The sequence below is a fragment of the Asterias rubens genome, chromosome 7 (genome assembly GCF_902459465.1).
Source record: "Asterias rubens chromosome 7, eAstRub1.3, whole genome shotgun sequence".
NCBI lineage: Eukaryota > Metazoa > Echinodermata > Asteroidea > Forcipulatida > Asteriidae > Asterias > Asterias rubens.
In genome coordinates this window covers 19,987,843-20,008,268 of record NC_047068.1, presented here as the reverse complement: position 1 = coordinate 20,008,268, position 20,426 = coordinate 19,987,843, and the positions used below count along the sequence as shown (strand labels likewise).

Here is a 20,426-nt window from a genome sequence, read left to right as displayed (position 1 = left end):
AATTGGAATATTGGACGGATTGTGATAAACAAGAGTGTAATGATTTTCCGAAATTTAGTTACATGAATGTAGCACATACTGTTCCCGTCAGGAGAGTAGGTGCACACAGATGGCGCCAATTTCTTGTTGCCTTTTGCCATGCTGGGAATTCATTATAATGTCCATGCCTAAGTGAAGCTTTGGATACGCTGCTGTGCAATAATGGTCATTCCACTCTGATTCATAGGTCATCCAATAAGTAAGGATATTGACTTCAGTCTAGTTAAACGCGGATCCCAACAACAGAAAAATTTTACTTTTACAATTTTCATCAAAGAAAATTACACACCGTGGCTTTACCCTTTCTCCTCATTTTGAGTCATCAGTTTTCTATTGTCACGAATCTGTTCACCGACAAAAGGCAAAGTGCAAATGGGCTTGCCTTATTATTTAGTCTCAACGAACCAGCACCCTTCAACACATGGCTTCTTAGATCGAGTAATATTCTAAACAGTGCCTTGTACACGTATAGAAACAGATCTATTTCAACAGAAACACAAATAATTCCCCAGACAAGCGGGTTCTAAATGTGAACTTGAGATCATGTATCAGGCGTGTGGGAGGGAGAAAGGTTGTGGGTGTTCACGCGCCGATTCCCAGGCCCCTTTTCATTCACCCCGGTCATATGCAAAGAGCGCCGCGTGGGACTCGACTTTAATTCAACCCTATATCTCTGCACTTTTATGTGTATAAATATACACCTGATAATGTGTATTGAGTCCAACCATAGTGGAGCTGTCAATGGCTGTGAAACATCAGATCCCATTTATCTTTTTCTGCATGAGAATATTAATCTTTTTGTCAGATAGTGGAGATGGGACGCCTGAAATTTAAAGTGACCATTGACCGTATTATTTACCGAGACAGAGAGGTTTCTATGAGTGGCCGTGCTATTTTGTAAATCAAAGTTTGACATCATAAATGATGTATGAGGTTGTATTTTGTTTACTGTGTTGAAGCCAAAAAGGTTGCTGACTCGGTGGCAGTCACTAATTAATTCAGAACCTCGAATGGCTATTTTGCTATAAGGTGTCTAACTCAAGGAAGAAACACTGAAGCATTTTGAGCCACTGCCTTGGTGGTATACTTATTGAAGAGAAAACAGGTTGTAAGTAGAGACAAACGCTGCTAACCACAGGGTACATTTACTTTGTTTTAAACGATTTATTACCCTGGCCTAGTTTCATAAAGCCTGTAAGCACATAAACATTAAAAACAGCCAACATTCCAAAATTCCAACATTCCAGTTTACAGCGTTGCGACTTGTGCTCCACTCATGTTTTGCTAAGCTGAGCAATTTGTCAAGCGGAACTTTCTGATAAAAGCTGCATGAAATTGGTTCCCAATCACATGCGAAACAAAAAGTTGGGTTTAAAGAATGTCTGGCTGAGGGAGATTTGGAAAGTACCGAGCTCTATGCATGCACTCTAATGAGTGAACAAATCCAATTCGACATAATGTGTAATTTCACCAAGCGTCATTATACACTTTAAAGAATCTCGGGTTAACATTTTCATGGATTCCTGGTTACGGCAGCCTGACCCATTTCCGGGTCAGCTGACCAAATTCTGGGTCAGGCCGACCCGGACTAAAACATGGATTTCAACTCTGACATTGCTGCATGGCCAATTTGTTCGGCATTTTGACACAGATTCGGGTCATAAATGGCTCCACTGGATCCGGAATCGGGATCAATTTTCACTCAGGAGGTTTTTGACTTTAGCCTACCTATATGTACCGCACGTCCTGTTAGTTTCGGAAAGACGACTAGATTGTAACAAATCTCGTCGTTATACCACAAAGTTAGGCGACTTGCTGCGTTCAAGTATTTTGGTTTCCCGATAAGTGGGACGGCGCTTCTGGAACTCCGTAAAAGGCAATAATGTTCTTGGCTCTCTTAACGAGTTGTTCGACATATGAAGAGGTTTTAAGTATTAAACCCGGACCGCTTTGGAAGTTCCGTGTGACATATTACCTCTATGGAAAGCATTGATAAAAATGCAAAACCGTTCATTAATTTAAGTCTCGCTTTAAATCGTAGAGAGATTCGTAAGGCTGCACCCATACAAATCTTTCGTTCCGGTCTAAATTGTGAAATTTATCACCCTTTTAAGCACATTTTCACCCGTAGGCCTACTCCGTTTTCTCCAGCATGGCGACTATAATGTATCGCAGCTGTTGTTTCCGTGTTCTGAGAACAAATAAACCTACATAATATCATCATGACGACCTTGTTTATGGTCCCAATTTTGAAGCTGTACAATAAGATGGGTAGACTTTGATTTGACCTAAATCGCGCGAATATTCAAGATTGTTAAAACCATTGGACCCTTTCGGTACAGAAAAAAAAAGTTCACAGATTTACAAATAACTTACAGGGTTTACAGAAGGTAGTGATGAAAGACTTCTCTTGAAATATTATTCCATAAAAACGCTTTGCTTTTTGAGAAAACAGTAAAACAATATAAATTCTCGATAGCGAGAATTACGGATTTATTTTAAACACATGTCATGACACGGCGAAACGCGCGGATACAAGGGTGGGTTTTCCCGTTATTTTCTCCCGACTCCGATGACCGATTGAGTCTAAATTTTCACAAGTTTGTTATTTGATATAGAAGTTGTGATACACGAAGTGTTGGTCTTGGACAATACTGTTTACCGGAAGGGTCCAATGGCTTTAAGGGGAAATGAACACAATTTGTTGAAGACATTAAAGTTTGCTTTTATTACATCGCTGGTTTTCAATGTGTTTTTCATAAAGTATTGCACTGTTAGGGCTTTTGCTGATGATTAGAGTACTATTTAATTTCCTGTATTCATCACTGCCTATATGCACTCACGGGAAAAGTGTGTATTATGGCCGTAATTACTTATTCACGGAAAATGTGTGTATATTAAGGCCTTAGTTCACGGGAAATGTGTGTATTATTTAAGGCCGCATTACTTATTTTTCAATTTGCACTGATTGTTTCCAGGCCCGTCGCTAACCAGCTCAAACGAGGTATGCAAGTTGTGCCCGAGTCTTTCGATTGTGTTACCATTTTCTTCAGTGATATCGTTGGCTTCACAGACTTGTCCTCAAGGAGCTCACCGTTGCAGGTCAGTTTTAAAGTCTAAAGTCTTAATACCACTAGAAACGTTATCGAAGATTGACATGGGCTTGTTTGTTTGTTTGTTTGTTTGTTTGTTTGTTTGTTTGTTTGTTTGAATGATCTTCCCATGAAGGGAACTCGGCAAACTCCCACAAGGGATATAAACACCAAGCTGGCAACAGTCAATCTCTCTCACAAACATTGGTTTAACGTCTATGATTATGAATTACACAAATCACGAAATTGTGATTCATTAAGTCGACGACAATATTTATTCTAGTCATTGTGAAATCAACGGTTAGCTGGGGGATTCGAACCCACAACCTTGTGATTGCATCCTGCAGTCTAACCACTTGACCACGGTGCCAAGGAAGATTGGCATGTGTTGTTAATGTTGTACCTGTACGCAGTTATCAATTAATATACAATGTTCTATTTTGCCCTTATACTGAGATCGAATAGGGGCATACACTGGGTATACACATTCCTCAAACTGGAATACGAAAGACAGCTTTTTGCTTGTGTGCAAAGTCTGTGGGTTAATTGTTTTTGCTTGTTTGAAATTTATTGTAATGGAAGCGAACATTAAACATTCAAAACTGAAATTGTATATAACATTCAATTCTTGAAACTGATACTTCTGCTGAGGTTAATTGAAGGGACAACAGCAAGCCAATACCGCCACTTGGATGCGTTCTGAAGGGTTCTTTCGGGTGTTTGTTTCCAGCGGTTTTTGAAATGAGAAGGGCTTCAGCATCTTTGAACCCGATAGGCCTACCTCAATGTCTTTTAAAACGTTGTTGTGAAGCGCTATCAGGCTATATCACTTCGGCGTCCTCGTGTCTGTCCGTGTTCCCGCTCGCTTTCATGATAAGTGCTTCGTCTATTAATTGTGTATAGCGCCCGCCTGTGACAGCTAAGGGAAAGTTAATGAGTTTCACGAGGGTCTTGTCTGGATTGCTCGACAGCCTTTTCGAGGTTATTAGAGTAGTGTATTACAAGTGGTGCTTAATGTGCCTTTTTTCAACAACGGACCTACATAAGTTGGATTCATGAGTGTGTCAATGAGTGCATGAAGTGCTGCTGTCGGTGCTTTTGATTATCCGTAATGCTAAATGGCGCCGAATGCACAACCTGTGCTTAAACCTTTTCAATTACTTGAATGTGTAGTACGTTAAACGAGTTCAGCCTAATGGTGATTTGTGGCTATGGTCCTGTCATTTGCTTCGACGGACCTGGATTGAAATCGAGACTTCCGAATCAATTTTATGCCTGATGGAAATGCCTAGTCTAGAAAAATACCCTAAATTGATTGACCGCTCTGTATGTCACCTTTAACACGAGCTCTGCTTCACAGCTAAGGCTGGCTCTGCATTTTGACACGAAAGCACAATTCTGAATAGGGGTTCGGATCCCATTTTTGACGACTGCCAAAATACAAAGATGATGTTTGTTTTTGCTTACGTGTTGTGGAGGCATAAGAGAGTTTAATGTTACTTGTGAAAATATGTTTTCAAAGGTTCTTTTATGTATAATGGGTCGTCAAGACAATCTGAATCACTTATTTTGACTATCATAAATGTGAATGAGTATTGTGTTTATATGTTTTTATATAATTTATAGTTTATATGATGTCTGTCGATGTCATAAAACAATTGTTTCACCTCATTTGTAATTACTGGTCATAAAGTGAGGGTACCGCTTTTTTTTTTTTTTTTTGCAAATACTTTCAATGTGTTGAAATCACAGAGATTCAGACAAATCTTGTTTTTGACTCGCTGGCTAAAACTGATCATTAGGTGTTGATTGATACCAGGTCCCTCCAAAATCATTGATTAGGGATAAGGAAAAGCTGAAAGAAACCACCTGTTTTCTTTATAAATTATGAATAAACTATCCTTTACAGATCCACGCCGGGAGAAAGGCTGAGTTAAGGGAGTCGAAACGTCGTCTAAAGTGATTTGTAGACAATGAAGCTTTTCCCTAATTCCACTGGGAACCTATATGTCAACCTTGAAACTGGCAGCTTCTCATTCTCAATTCTCTTCCTTGAGAAGGACTGTATTTTACACCTTGGGGCATACATAAATTCTAAAAAGAAAGCCGAATTACATTGTATGTTCATAAACCATAAACAAAGCTAATGACATTATTGGTGAGACAGACAATGCAATAATCATCTGAACTCATTGATTGCCAAGCTCATCGATGCCGACGGTGCGAACGACCCCCCCCCCCCCCCCCCCAGGGGAGTCATAGTCGAAAATGATTTTTCCACGTATACAGATATACTGATAAGACCCTCTAAATGTTTTAAACAAAAGTAATAACAGGTTTTCAATTACCGGGTATTAGAGTCATCGTGACTCATATCTCCGTTTGGCGTGGATTTCAGTTTTACCCATTGTGAGCCAGTAGAAAGCTAGGTCACATGGGTGGTGGCTGGGGAATCAAGGTTTACACATTGATGAATGTGGTATAATATTTAGATACCGTGTGGATAATAATATAACTATCATCTCTGAGAATTTAATACCACCGTTACAATAAATGCATAATAAATGCAAGACATGACTCAATTAAAACCTGTATACGCACTACCGTTCTCAAAACGCCCGTCTGCGCCTTATCCATTAAATGCAGAAACATGAAACACGTACTTTCAACACAGGCAAAAGAGACCTGGACCTGATTGCATAGTGCTACTGAAGCACATAATATTGCTAAACAATCGTGTACTAATTATAAATGAGCAGGATACAGTCGTAAACTGCACATTAGGCACTGTAGTTTGGCTTGCAACCTTATTCTGATAGTTGTGCTCACAGCTACTCTTTGTGATTGAGTATCTCTGTGAAATTGAACCCATGGGCAGCCGATTTTGTGGTTAAAAGTACTTTCTGTATAAAAATAAAAATGGAAGGTGTAACAATGCAAACCCATGGTGAACGTGTGAGCCTATAGTTGTCTTGCTAACCTGTCAAAAATAGCTTACACTTAAAGGCAGTGGACACTATTGGTAATTACTCAAAATAACTTTTAGCATCAAATCTTACTTGGTAATGAGTATAAATGGGGAGAGGTTGATAGTATAAAACATTATGAAAAAGGCTCCCTTTGAAGTGACGTAGTTTTCGAGACAGAAGAAATTTTTCACGAATATTATGATTTAGAGACCTCAAGTTTAGATTTTGAGGTCTCGAAATCAAGCATCTGAAAGCATAGTTATCTCTTTATTATCCTAAAGCAAAGCTATGAATTTGGCACCTGATTGTTATCCCCTCCAGCCTCGGTTTGGTCCCATTAATTGTTGATACACATCAAAATGGTACTGCAATATTTGAGGATAAATCTGTGAATTATTCAGCTGTCAATTAGGTTTCCTTGTTTTAAATGAAATCATGAACTCCGTGATCTCTCGAAATTGGTCGGATCCAGACTTCACCATAAAAAGTGCAAACTTATTTCGTCCAACCTCACAAACGAGCGTCTGTGATTTTATTGCAAATTGCAATCACTGTTATAGGCCTCGTTTAAAGATAACAGTTTATCATCCACAACGGGTCCGTAGAGTAGTATGTAATCTTAATAACGTTCAGCCAAGAAAGGGGGGGGGGTAAGAACCTTCAGAAAATATGAAAACGCCTGGAGTGGCTTTCAAAACGTACATTTTGTCAGGCATGCGGCAGACTACCTAAATTTTAATAATATGCTTTTGGTTGGGGTCAGACTCCCTTGGTCAATTGCATCAAGTCTGGATTTGAAGTGCTTAAAGTCTGCTGTCTCTTCCATGTCAGCTCGTAGGAGATGAAATTCTGGTGTGGTTCATGGGTAGAGTGTTTATGGGTTGGGTGATCATTTCTAGATTGTCTGCTGTTTTTTTTATTGTTTTTTTAAGAAAAACGTGCTTTGTTAAACCGTGGATGTTTAATATGGATATTCGAAATTATGCATTGATAACGTGGATGTATGGTGGTATACCGCTCTTAATAACAAACAATGCTAGGAAGCTAAAATAATATTCAAAATCAACAAATATTTTAAAGTCTCCCAGCCTCTTAAAAAACAATGAAATAATATTTTTAGACAACTCAATTTCAGATTTCTGTTCAATTGTTGTAGATCACCCATTTTGGAATCTTTGCTTGCTATTTAGGCCCTACCCTAGAAAAAAAAATCACAAAAATGTGTTCCCCCCCCCCCCCCCCAACCGACTCGCCGCCAGTTTCTATGAGCTCCTATTCAGGTGAAATAGTACAAACACAGGGCCCACAGGTAGTAATACATTGTTGTAATTTTACAATATATATTGATTGCATTAACCTAAAACGTTCTGTTTCACAAATTATGACAATCAGCTTGGCGCATGGTTTTTGCCCATAGTTTAGTGCACCCTGCGCGATGAGTATACTGCCCCCTAGCGGCCACGAAAGTCCTTCAGCAGTCTATTGACCTGAGCACTTCAATCTCAGTCAAGGATCGTTATGCATTCGTCTTTAATGACTTGTTCCATGTGTAAAAGCAGTTAGTAAGAGAACCAATTATATCACTTGTTTCCAGAATTGGATTCTTGGGTGTATCATCTGATTGCCAAGACATAGCGCAAGAAAGTGACCCGTGGACAATTAGATAAACAGAGCTAAAAACTCTCCTTGTTTCTGCAGAGAGTTCCCTGGAAATAAATCAATCTTCACATCTGAAGGAAACAATTGAAAACCTCCCTGATTTTTGCAACTTTCCCTTGTTTTGTTGAATGTAGGCCCTAATTCTGAATATCTCCCTCATTGTTTCTTTCTTATAGGCTGCATGCTATTTTCGTTTTGTACATTACATCAAACTTAATCACAAAAGCCATGTTTCGTTATTCAGCAAGAGAGATATATTTAATCGATTCACGGGACCATTTGGCTACATGACGGAATTACCAATAAGTCTTCAAACAAAGAAAATTAAGAAGACAGATCAAACGACTTCAGATATAAATTTACTGTTTATTGTTGTCTTCATATATTCATTGCTTTCTGCATCCGATTACACTGTAAAATACAAGTCATATACTTTTCCATATACTTTTCCCATTGATAAATCACCCCTTTGTGAGTATTCTCTAACTGTTTCAAATAATTCCGTTGCCATTACTATTAATATTTTACGGTTCCTGCGAGTCTGGCGGACCCATTTGCCTTTCATATTATATACATAATCTAACTCCTAAAATATGTATGTTTTCGTTTTGCCCGCGGTACTATTTCTGAAGGAATACTCTGCGCGGTTTGGTAACACTATACGTCAGGGGCTGTATAGTCGGTGTTTTTACGCGCAGTGCAAGCGTATACCCAAGACACAGGGGATGCATTTACTTAATTGCTCGTCCATCAATCTAACGAAATTGTCCAGGAGAATTTGGTTGAGAGTTAAACCGTCTTAAATTCCGTCTTGGTCAACCTTTCTCTTGGCAACAACCATGGCTGTAAAGCTAATTGTTGTCAATCGTTCCCAGTATGTTATTGAAAAGGGTTTGATTTGGACTGTTCTTACCCTCTTCTGGATACTTTTGTGGAGCGGCGCTCTACTTATTTGTAGTATGAATAATTATTGTTATTGCTATTTCAATAATTAAATCTGAGCTGCCGCCCTGTAGCATTGCTTTTTTACTGTGTACACTGTACTTAATAAATTTAATGATGTCACAAATGATGAAATACCTCTGGCAACCAGTTTGAAGCAGGTGAAACTGATACCTGCCTACTCATCGTTTCCATATCGAAAAACTCCAAGCAGTAAACAATATTTTTAAAGAGGCTTAATAACAAAAAGACTCCAAACAAGAGACAAAACAACAGCAACAGCAACAGCAAACACATCGGCGCACAATTACTTTGTGTTGCAGTCACTGTGTGGAATTGTTTTTCTTTGCAGACAGGCACAGCACACGAGGACACGTATTGTACATTCTATTGTTCCTGTATTGAAGCAATCCCCATTTAATTGGTTTTGTACACAAATGACTAGTGAGGACCCATGGAAACAAAGAACTGACAAAGGAGGACCAATATTACCTATTTCCTCGGAGGGAAGGCCATGCAAACACAAATTAACACTGGTGCACACTGTGTAGATTCAGTCTTTCAAAACACTTGTGTTGACCCATTTTGGGTGCACGTTTTATGTAATGCTATCAAACCTCAAAATACCAACACCCCAACAATGACCCCAACACACAAATAATAAAGCATATCACAAAAGAGAGAGCTGAAATCAAATGAGGCACCATAGAAATCTTGGAATGAATAATTATGTTTTGTGTTGAAGAAACCACACATATCGTGTTGAATTCCCTAATTATTTAGTTTCACAAAAGAAGCCCCCAAAATTTCAGTGTCTCTAAAAGAAGAAGAACGAAATGAATGCCGTTGAACTTGTCCATAGTCTGGTTGTTGTTTACTACATCTCTGTTTTGCTTGTCCATAGTCTGGTTGTTGTTTACTACATCTCTGTTTTGCTTGATCGACGCACCGCAGTACTCTTAATCAGGGAATTCAATTTCAAATCAACCCGATCAAGCAAGGAGAACACAACAATCCTCCCACACGCTGATTGTCTTCATTTCCTTCGGTTGTTCGAAAAGGTCTCGCTGTGTAATAAAATAATAATACAATAAATCAGTGCACACGAAATCATCAGAAATTACCCTACCACGTGGGGACGGCATCATTACCATCCAACCATGATTAATTGATGGCACAGATTATGATGCCTGGCGGCCTGCGATATAATGGTCCAGTTGTTGCCCGTCTTTGAACACAGCCGCCCTGGTGATGTCATTTCCAAATAATCTGCGTTTGACGTCACTCTGGAGTCATGATCTGACCTTAGGTTTGTATGACTTTGATTTGACTCCGTTTCTCAGTGCTAAATGTTACAGCTTTGGTTTGTATTATTCTGTTTTGGCAGCGTCTGATGATGGCATTCTCTTATTGCTAAGAATGGTGAGAAAACTAAGAATTTTGTCTCAATTACCGATCAGAAAATTGGGCCCAAGCACCAGGGTTTTAAAAAAATAGTTACACTTCTGCCGTTGATGGCGTGCTTCAAAATTACCATACTTTGACGTCAACTGTAGTTGGTTGCTTTGTTAAAGCCATTGGACACTTTCGGTAAACAGTATTGTCCAAGTCCCACACTTCGTGTATCGCAACTTATATAACAAACCTGTGAAAATTTAGGCTCAATCGGTCATCGGAGTCGGGAGAAAATAAAGGAAAACCTACCCTTGTTTCTGCACGTTTCGCTGTGTCATGACATGTGTTTAAAATAAGTCCGTAATTCTCGCTATCGAGAATTGATATTGTTTAAATGTTTTCTCAAAAAGTAAAGCATTTCATGGAATAACATTTCAAGAGAAGTCTTTCACCATTACCTTCTGTAAACCCTGTAAATTATTTGTAAATCTGTGAACTTTTTTTTGTCTGTACCGAAAGTGTCCAATGGCTTTAAACAGAACTGCCTTATATGACGTGACAAGGGTGACGACTTAATCGAATCCTTCTTAAAAACACAATAGAGTGGTGTTTAAGATGATTGTTTTTCTTACCATTAATTTGTGCTAATCTCGCGAACCCTTTTTCATTTTTGATTGAAAACATCTTAAATGAATTCCAGCAAAGTTCACCTGCTGTTGTTTTCATTCAAGCCGGTCTTAAGCAAATAAGAAAAATCTATCGGAAATCATCACCAGATTTGTTTTTACATCGTCACATGAAGAAACCAAAGCTATCGCGTTAATGTTAAAGGTCGAACAGAAGACACTTGATAAGGTTCAAGTCTGACAAATTGTCTCATGTGGCAAATGTTGCGGTCGCCGAGGATGTAATTTGTAAAAATTGACACCTCTCGCCGTTTGAAACAAAATGAGCCAATCTAAGCAACGAGCCGGCGGTCTGAGATGCACGATGCACGGCTGGCTGGCTGGCAGGGCGAAGGAGGGAAAACCCATCAAGAGATGCAAATATACAAGAAAATGCGTTCTGCAACATGGTTCATGTGAAGACGATCTTTGAGGACTACTCCTTTCTAATTATCTGCTTCTCCTCCTCTTCTTCCCGGGAGATTCTTAATGATGATGTGTATGGATTGCAGCATTTTGCAAATATTGTTTCTTCTTATGCTGTTATTCAATCTACCTTTTCATTTTCAGTCAGAATTGGGCGTCTTTGTATTGATATGTCTTCACAGAGATAAAGCCACTAAGATTGCACCTGGGATGGATTTCGCACATAGTTAAGACTAGTCTTGTCTCGAGTTAGGACGAGTTACTCGTCCTATAAATCGTCCTATCTTAGGACTAGCTTTTGGTTTTTAATAACCCTTAAGACTAGCCCTAAGTTTGGACTATATGTTTGAAATCGGTACTGTTCGTTAAATCAAGTGCTGCGTAAATAAGTAAAATATATTTGGCAAAGCTCTTCTGGAAACTAATTAGAGTTAATATAAAAAACGTCGAAAAAGCAAGTGCTAGTTCTATTTCTGCGGCCGGGAACAAAACAAAAATAAAAAGAAGGACAACAAATTAATAAATAAACATCAATTGGTTAACAGAGAGGGATTTTGTTTACTCTAAAGTCGATTTCACGAAAAAGTTACTAAACGTCGAGATCAAAACTTAAACTTTTCAGCACGTTTTGGTGTTTTCCTTTTTCTCTTTCTTAAGGCAACAGAAATACTAATTGGAATTGATTGTTAATAGCCTACTAAAGTGGTTTTAAGTACATCCACTTCCATTCGTCACTTAAAAGCCGTTAACTCATAAACAATTCAGCAGCTACTACGTTTGTTTTTGTCACGAGCTACTTTTCGAAATAATTTTCGAAAAGCCTTGCTCCCGGGAAGGAAAAGCAAAGCTAGAAATTGAAACTCGGTACCCCCCCCCCCCCCCCCCCCCCCCCGTTAGCACATTGTGTATTACTGGCTCAGTACATCATAAAAGCATTACCAAATCAATTTTCAACAGTAAATAGTCTGCCCTGTGGCAGAACTATTTTAATGCACACAAATGGACTTCGTTCAGTCCGGCATGAACCAGCACTATATTTTAATTCAATTCCGTTCAATGTCTCTTTTGATACGCAGTAATCGTTGTGACATTTCCTATAAATCACTCAATTAAGAACTTATAAACAAAAGTTGCTAAAATTAGTCAGTGTTGTGTGATGGATTTCTCCAGGGGCCAAAGTACATCTCTTGGAAGTGGTAGTTGTATTTTTCCTTCTTAAAGACACTGGCCATATTGGTAAATTATTCACAATTCATTGTTAGCATAAAAGCTTTTGGTAACTAGTAAGAGAGCTGTTGATAGTAAAAAAAAAAATAGTAAAACTTTTTAGAAATGGCTCCCTCTAAATAAACATATTTTGAGAAAGAGGTAATTTCTCACTCAGATATTTTTAACGATTTCAGGCCTTTTATTATACATCTGACTCGATGACTAATTGAGCCAAACTGTATACAGATTTGTTATGCATTTTGTTGTGATACACCAAGTGAGAATACAGGTCTTTGACACCTATCTTGGGTGTTCAGTGCCTTTAATGTTCTATCTTTTTGTCGTTTCTTCGATACATCATCTGATCAACTTAACGACAGGTTCATTTTTAGTTTTGTATCGCACGGTCGCGCCATATAACCCATCATGATTTGACACATAATTGGCTTCCTTTGGTTCCTTCGTTATTGGATATTATTTTTGAGTATTACTATTGACTTTGATTTTGTGTTAATCAATATAAAGCCAACACGCTCAAGTGTAATTTCAGATGGTTTGTTTTGCGTTGATGTTTCTCTCAACACTAGACAATATGTCTTCACTTGATAAGATGTATGTCTGGGAAAGGGTGCCGGTAATGAAAATCGACCGACTTGTATCTGGGCCTGTTCTATATTCATGTTACTCTTTATTGGAGGTGGGGATTGAGCGTGTCTGCTAGAATTCTAACCGGGTTCTTTATCACATTTGAGACGTCACAAAAAAAAACTGAAGAAAAGAAAGCATTCCAAACATTAAGAAAGATCGCTTAGTATATGGACACTGTTGGTTCTTTATCACAAATAGTTCTTAGCATAAAAACGTAACAAAGGTGTTGAGTGTATCTGTACGAAATTGTGTAGTAATGGTGAATGTCTCGCTCTGGACATTTATAGCTCTTGAACTTTTTAAACGCACCTGCTCTACCTTATCATGTCTCCGGGACATTGTGTGAAAGGTTCATGTGCTTCAGATACATCGAATACTTTTTGGGGGGGGGGATGTCATTTATCATGAATGGTGTTGTATAATGTGACACTCCTATTTAAAGCAATACAGATCATGTTTTAAGAACTTGCTTTAAATCAAACCGAGCATCGCGAACATTCGTGCACAAAAGCAGTCTCCTCACATAAGCCTTTAACATAGCGCACACTTTTACTTGTCAAAAAATTTCAATACGTCTGCTGAGTGACAGTTTTAAAAAAATGTCCAACTTTAAACCCGATAGAACACGTTTTTTTATCCGATGTTATTTTGCACCATGCAATTTATCTACACACCTTCGCTTATAACTGATGATTATAAAAGCCCACAAAAGGGGCCAAAAACAACTTCCATGGTCGTGCAAGCGGATATTGGTTTGCCACTGTGTATATTTAAACAAGACATCTGTAAAAGAAAAGTGCTCTAACATTGATACTGCAAATCTTCGGGCAAAACGAGTGGTCTTCGATTTGTATAACCCTATGTTCTGGTTGTTGCAAAAATACTTTCGCATGGACATTGTATAGAATAGAATGTTGAAATATAAAATGTGGAAGTCCTCCTTAGCCGGCACCACCGTTAGAATTCCCCATGGAGACCTTCTTTTATGAGCACACAAATCTCTTCTTGTTTCCTAACACCTGTAGTTGTCCTAGTTGATGCTACACTATCTAAACCGTGACTTTAATATTGGAGTTTAAAACAACGTTCGGCACTCTTAAAGGATATAAACTTCCAGTTTTATGCCGAGGGCTAAATAACAGAATCTACCCAAGTAGCATCCAAAGTATTGGTAGCCTCCTCAACAACACCGGAAAAGCCTACCGTCCCTGAACCTTGTCAAAACCACATTGAGGGCGTCACATACTCGAGACTTCGCCTCCCGCGCCATTTTTGAAATGGACACTTCTGTAAATGCCACGCTTGTCTCTCTATCAAAACACCCCTACACGATATTGTCACCACTTATGTCTCGTCATGAATATATTCCCCCGTTACAAACACTAACATCATGAGGGACGGGTAGCCATGCACTGCTCCTCTAAAACAGCACAGTAGAAATAACAACTTAAGGGGATTTTGCGCATCTTTCTATAGTGTGCAACCATAATGTAATATTATAGATTTCTGAAGCCACGGCCGTGGAATGATCTTGACAATGTATTACAAACTAGGCCGTCTGTGGATCGGTTAGGGTTAGGGTTGTGTTCCCTTTTTTAAAACTCCGCCCTCATTGTTGTTATTATACCACATTCAATTTATGTTTATTATCGTATTTTCGTCCAGCGTACTCCTCTTTGAGTTAATTTGTTTGTTTGTTACTTTTTTTAACTTATATTATTATTATTCTAGGCATAAAACACGCGTTTCTGGATTCTTTAAATGCCCTTATTGTTTTGCTTCGTCTCCATTACATTTAGTTAACAGTGCTTGACTGTCTTTGACTTTTAAATAATTAAACCTAACGTGCTTATTTGTTTTTCCCCAACAGTATAGAAATTAATGTTGATTGGTCTGAATTGAATAATCACACAGCTGCGCTAGATCAAGCTGCATTTTCATCTTCAATAACTGTTCTTCTTTACCAGTTCTTGACTTTCTTTGACTTAATAATAATTGTACTCAATTTGTTTACTATTCTGCTTTTCACTAGTATTGAAATACATTTTGATTGAATTGAATTTGATATTCACACAGCTGGGCTAGATCAACCAATATTTAAGTTTATTGGCACTCTCGCCATAAAATCATGACAGTCGCTCTATCCAAGCCTCTTCGACGATGTAACCGAGTGTCGCCACAAACAGTAGTCATTTCATGTAGCTAATGTCTGTTCATAATTAACTTGCAATCGCTGTCGCCCGACCATGCACAGCCAGATTAAATTTCACGTTCTCTTTAATTGGATTCTTCAACATTACACTCGAGAGTTTCGATTTGTCCAGTTATTCTTAGTGCGAGTAGCCAGCTGGGTGATGACATTCAATGCGATTCACATTAATAGCCACCCACTTTTGACCAAAAAAAAAGGAAATGACATAAAGAAAACAAAAAAATTTGCATTTAGATAATATTGAAAAAAAATATGCATTTTGATTTGAAAAAATATGTAAGGTTAATTATTATACCGATTTGACCAGAAACAAAATTGATTTAAATTAGGCATTATTTATAGTTTGTTTAGATTCGCGAGTATACAACTGTACGTGAAATAATCATTCTCCCATAATGTTTCTTTTAAAGGGACATCGTTGACAATTTTCTTTCAATTTTATTTTTGATTAATATGCCAAAACTATGCCAAAAACATCGAGAGTGTTCAATATTTAGTCAATACTACAGGTTGTAACAGGACAGCTACAATATAAATAGTTAGGGACAATGGGATAAACAACAACAAATATTGCCTTTATTTGTTTTTGCTTTTACTTTTGTTTTAGCATTTTAGTTTATCACTACATATTTGTTGACTTTTATCGTTGCCATTTTTTTCTAAAGCCCCCTAAGCATTATCAGCTCACCATTCAGCGTTTATGCCGTATTATGTGTTTCTTCATAATATTGCTTTTGTCAAGTGGAATATAAACAATTAGAAACCCAAAATAACAAAGTTTTCAATGCTAAGTTCTGCTATATGTGTCACTTCACACTATTCATTTTGCTAAAATAAACAATCAATTATAAACCAAAAAAAAACAAAATTTTAATTCTGCTATAATGTGATATTTTACAATATTGCTTTTGCTAAATGGCCGATGTTTTTAGATAAACAACTGGAAACCTCAATTACTTCACAATACTGTTTTTGCTATAAAATGCAATATAAACAATTAGAAATCAAGAATAACAAAAGTTATACGGTAAAGGGTTAAGTTCATATTATCACTTCGTCCGTGTGATTTCTTTAAGTGTAGATTTGTTTTGAAATCGGACGTCCATCTGCACCACTGTTGCCGTCTTCAATTTATGTTGTTAAATTATAGGCTCTTCTATACCCGGAACCATTAGAGCAGTTTTGCCGGCGGCACATTTCGTCTAATGTACATCTTAATGCATTTAATTGGCGGCTCGTCCGCTGTTGGTTTGGTCAATAAATATAATTTAAATTTCCAATGTACACAGCATAACGGTCCAGGCTAATTTCCGGATACAATAACCTCAATAATAACTTATGTATCCATTGGCATTGGATGGAGCCATTAAAACTGCTTTGTGATGGCAACACTTCCTCGAAGGTTGCTTTATATTAGTTTTCTCATTTTCTACACAAGGTCGGTAAACTTACAGCTCTCCAACATGTTTTACAACGTGTGTACTCATGCACTAGAGTTGCAATAGATTGGTTTCTACTAAAATGAGACAAGGATGAAAGAAACAGGTATTCGACGATAGAACCCGCTCACCTGGTCTGTTAGAGTTCGGAAATATAGGCTATAATTTCTTCATTTGCTATTTAACAATAATATTAAAGGCAGTGGACACTATTGGTAATTACTCAAAATAATTATTGGCATAACACCTTTCTTGGTGACGAGTACTGGGGAGAGGTTGATGGTATACAACATTGTGAGGAACGGCTCCCTCTGAAGTGCCATAGTTTTCGAGAAACAAGTAATTTTCCACGAATTTGATTTCGAGTCCTTAGATTTAGAACTTGAGGTTTCGAAATTAACCATCTAAACGCACACAACTTCGTGTGACAAGGGTTATTTTTCTTTCATTATTACCTCGCAACTTTGATGACCGATTGAGCTCAATTTTCACAGGTTTGTTATTTTATGCATATGTTGAGATACACCAACTGTGAAGGCTAGTCTTTGACAATTACCAATAGTGTCCACTGCCTGTAAACATGAACTAGTTTGTACATTAATGCCCTGGTGGGTAGGCCAATAACATTCATTTAATATTTCCCAGCTCACTGGGGAGTATACAACCCTTAATACACAATATCAATCTATACCCTCGCATGTACCCATTTATACCGCTGGTGGAGAGAAGCATTGATAGTAAAGCATCTTGCCAAAGGACACTAGTGCCATGACCGGGATTCGAACTCACAATCCGACGACTCAAGTCCACCAGAACTTGAATTTGATGCTCTTACCCATTCGGTCGTGACACCCTATTTCAACCAGTTCTGCTCCTGTTGTTTTTACTAGTTCACACAAGTTTTTAAAATCATAATTTTACACCCAAGCCCACCACATTCCGACCCAACACCACCCACCCCACATCACCGTTGAATGTTCACCCAGACTAGAGTTGTGTAAATATCCCTACGTAGTTGACCACATTTCTCTTCTTTTATAGGTCGTCGACATGCTGAACGACCTGTACACCCTCTTCGATGCCATTATCAGTTACTATGATGTGTACAAAGTAGAGACGATAGGCGACGCCTACATGTTAGTCTCGGGCCTACCCTTACGGAACGGGTTCCGCCACGCGGGCGAGATTGCCTCCACGGCCCTCCACCTACTCGCTTCAGTCAAGGAATTTCATATTCGGCACAAGCCAGACGAGGTGCTAAAATTACGGATCGGCATTCATTCAGGTATATAAAAACCGAGTGTGGATGTAGCTCCCTGAAGTGCAGACATTTATCTTGCTCATGACTCAGATGAGTAGCGGGGGGGGGGGGGGGGGGGGTAAGGTCATGGGAGTACGTTTGCACAACTTCCACAATGACGTTCAAGGGACCATGTCGTTATAAAGCCGTACGATGTGATTGCCTTTACCTGCATGCTAGTAACATTTAGAATGCACAATAACCATGATCATTGAATGCCCAACTTTCCCATCTACATAAAGGGGAGATAGACATGCAGTGTTACAGTCAAGTGTATTGAGTATAAAGCAAGACAGGTTTGCAAACCTGGGTAAACATGGAGTTACCGCAAACCAAACATAATATACACAAACATTTTCATTACCAATTTCTGCACAGAGCAAGTTTGTGTGTTTTCTCAACTCATTGGATGTGTCCCCGATTGAAAATTGCAGCGTTGATTAGGTGCCGTGCCATGTTACGACTCCCACACGGATTTCCTGTCTGGTTATCCCTCTCAATCTTCAGTTCCGAGTTTGGAGCTTGATGATAAAACCAATACCTTTACTTATTGATTGGGCAAACATAACGTTATTTCAACCTTAATCTTGAGATTCTGGTTCGGTCAAAGTGGCCTCTGCTTGATATGATTTCGGCTTCTCCATTTTGGTTTCCCTTTTGTACTTTAGTTTCAAAAGAATCCTCAAGTTTAGAGACCGATCATCTAATACTAGTTTAATAATGGTGACTTCTTATATAGCGCTTATATCCGTCACTCAGTGGGGCTGGAAGCGCTTTCAGTATTTTCACAACACACTGGACCAATGGCTTTACGTCCCATCCGAAGGACGAAGCATCACGGCACGATCGCGACTGAGACTCGAACCCACACTCTGCTGATCAAAAACCCAAGAGCTTGAGTCCGATGCTTTTCACCGCTAGGCCACGACACGCATTGTACTACACAATGCACAATACACAATACACCCCCCCTTTCATTCATTATCCTTTTTGGTTATGGTATGAACATCATGCACTGTTTAGTTTAGGCTTAGCAGACACCCACACGAACTAAAGTCATTATAGTAATGTGTTCATCGTATCTCAACATTGGCACCCACGTTGCTCGTCTCAAATTTAAATGAATTTAACCACACTGTGTGAGGTTGAGGAGGGAATAAGTGTGGCTCTTTTTACATTCCAATAATTAGTTTTCATGATTGGACTGGGAAGACGGGGGAATACACGGCAAGATGTCTGCAGGAAACATTCTCAATTTATTGGGCTTAATAAATCAAAGCTACACCACCTGAGACACGCATGTAGTCTGTTCATCAGTTTCATCAAGCTTTAGTAGCAGTCGGCTTTTGTTTACTCGTCTAAAAAACACACCAAACTGTAAATAAATACACCTGAAGCATGTTTTAATCAAACAGAGATATTTTGTGTACTGCACTGACTGAAAGAAACATTAGAGCCAGGTGTTTCATCGTCCGTGATAGGTCAATCCAACCGTATACATTGCATCCTACCGCATCTAGCAATAATCACAGAAGGAGATTGATATTTTAAGGTAGATTAAAGGCACTAGACACTATTGGTTGTTACTATAAAAAAAAAATTAGCAGAGCAACTTACTTGGTAACCAGCATTGGAGAGCTGTTGATTGTATAAACCATTGTGAGAAACGGCTCCCTCCGAAGTAAAATACTTCAGGCCTTGAGCATTTTGCATCTGAAAGGACACATGTGCAACAATGTTGTTTTTCTGTAATTATTCTATTGCAACCGCGATGACGAATTGGGTCTAAATTTGCACAGATATGTTATTTTATACATAAGTTGAGATACACCAAGTGAGAATACTGGTCTGTGACAATTACCAAAGGTGTCCATTGTACAGTGCCTGTAAAGATAGATGATGGTGCGTTTTTTCCATCGCGTAAATATGAAGCACAAACAGCTCCTTAATGGGTTTGTTTCTTGTTCCCTCCCATCATGTTAATTCAGGGCCTGTGGTTGCAGCGGTGGTTGGTCTAGCAATGCCCCGGTACTGCCTCTTCGGCGATACGGTCAACACTGCCTCAAGGATGGAATCAAATGGCCAGCGTAAGTTTTAAAAAAGACTAGCTAAATATTAAGTAATGTTAAAAACTGTGCATGTTGTGCAGGATAAGACTAAACATGAGATAATAGTGAACTTGCGGGTTCACTGCAACAACTGAGGTGTTAAATAAACACCATGGATGTTGTGTCAATTTATTACCAGCAAAAGGTTCAAAATGTACATTATAGGGTGTTGGAATAACAAACAATTTGTTACAAACAGTTCAGTGGTGTTATTTTTAACACCTTGTGATAATAACTTTGGTTCTCTGTAGGTATCTAAAATTATGAGACAAGACCCATGGAGTAAATTTTAACACCCCAGTTTTTGCAGTGTACACCCATTT

At 38.5% G+C, this 20,426-nt stretch overlaps 1 protein-coding gene across 1 annotated transcript in view; it reads left to right on the top strand.

Annotated features, from left to right (window-relative positions):
* LOC117292867 (guanylate cyclase 32E-like) overlaps window positions 1-20,426 on the top strand; it is a 106,975-nt gene that overhangs the window by 82,316 nt on the left and 4,233 nt on the right. The window contains exons 16-18 of the mRNA XM_033775037.1: window positions 3,018-3,141; window positions 17,737-17,980; window positions 19,984-20,082. Of these exons, the coding sequence (XP_033630928.1) occupies window positions 3,018-3,141; window positions 17,737-17,980; window positions 19,984-20,082 (467 nt within the window). The remainder of the gene's footprint in view (window positions 1-3,017; window positions 3,142-17,736; window positions 17,981-19,983; window positions 20,083-20,426) is intronic.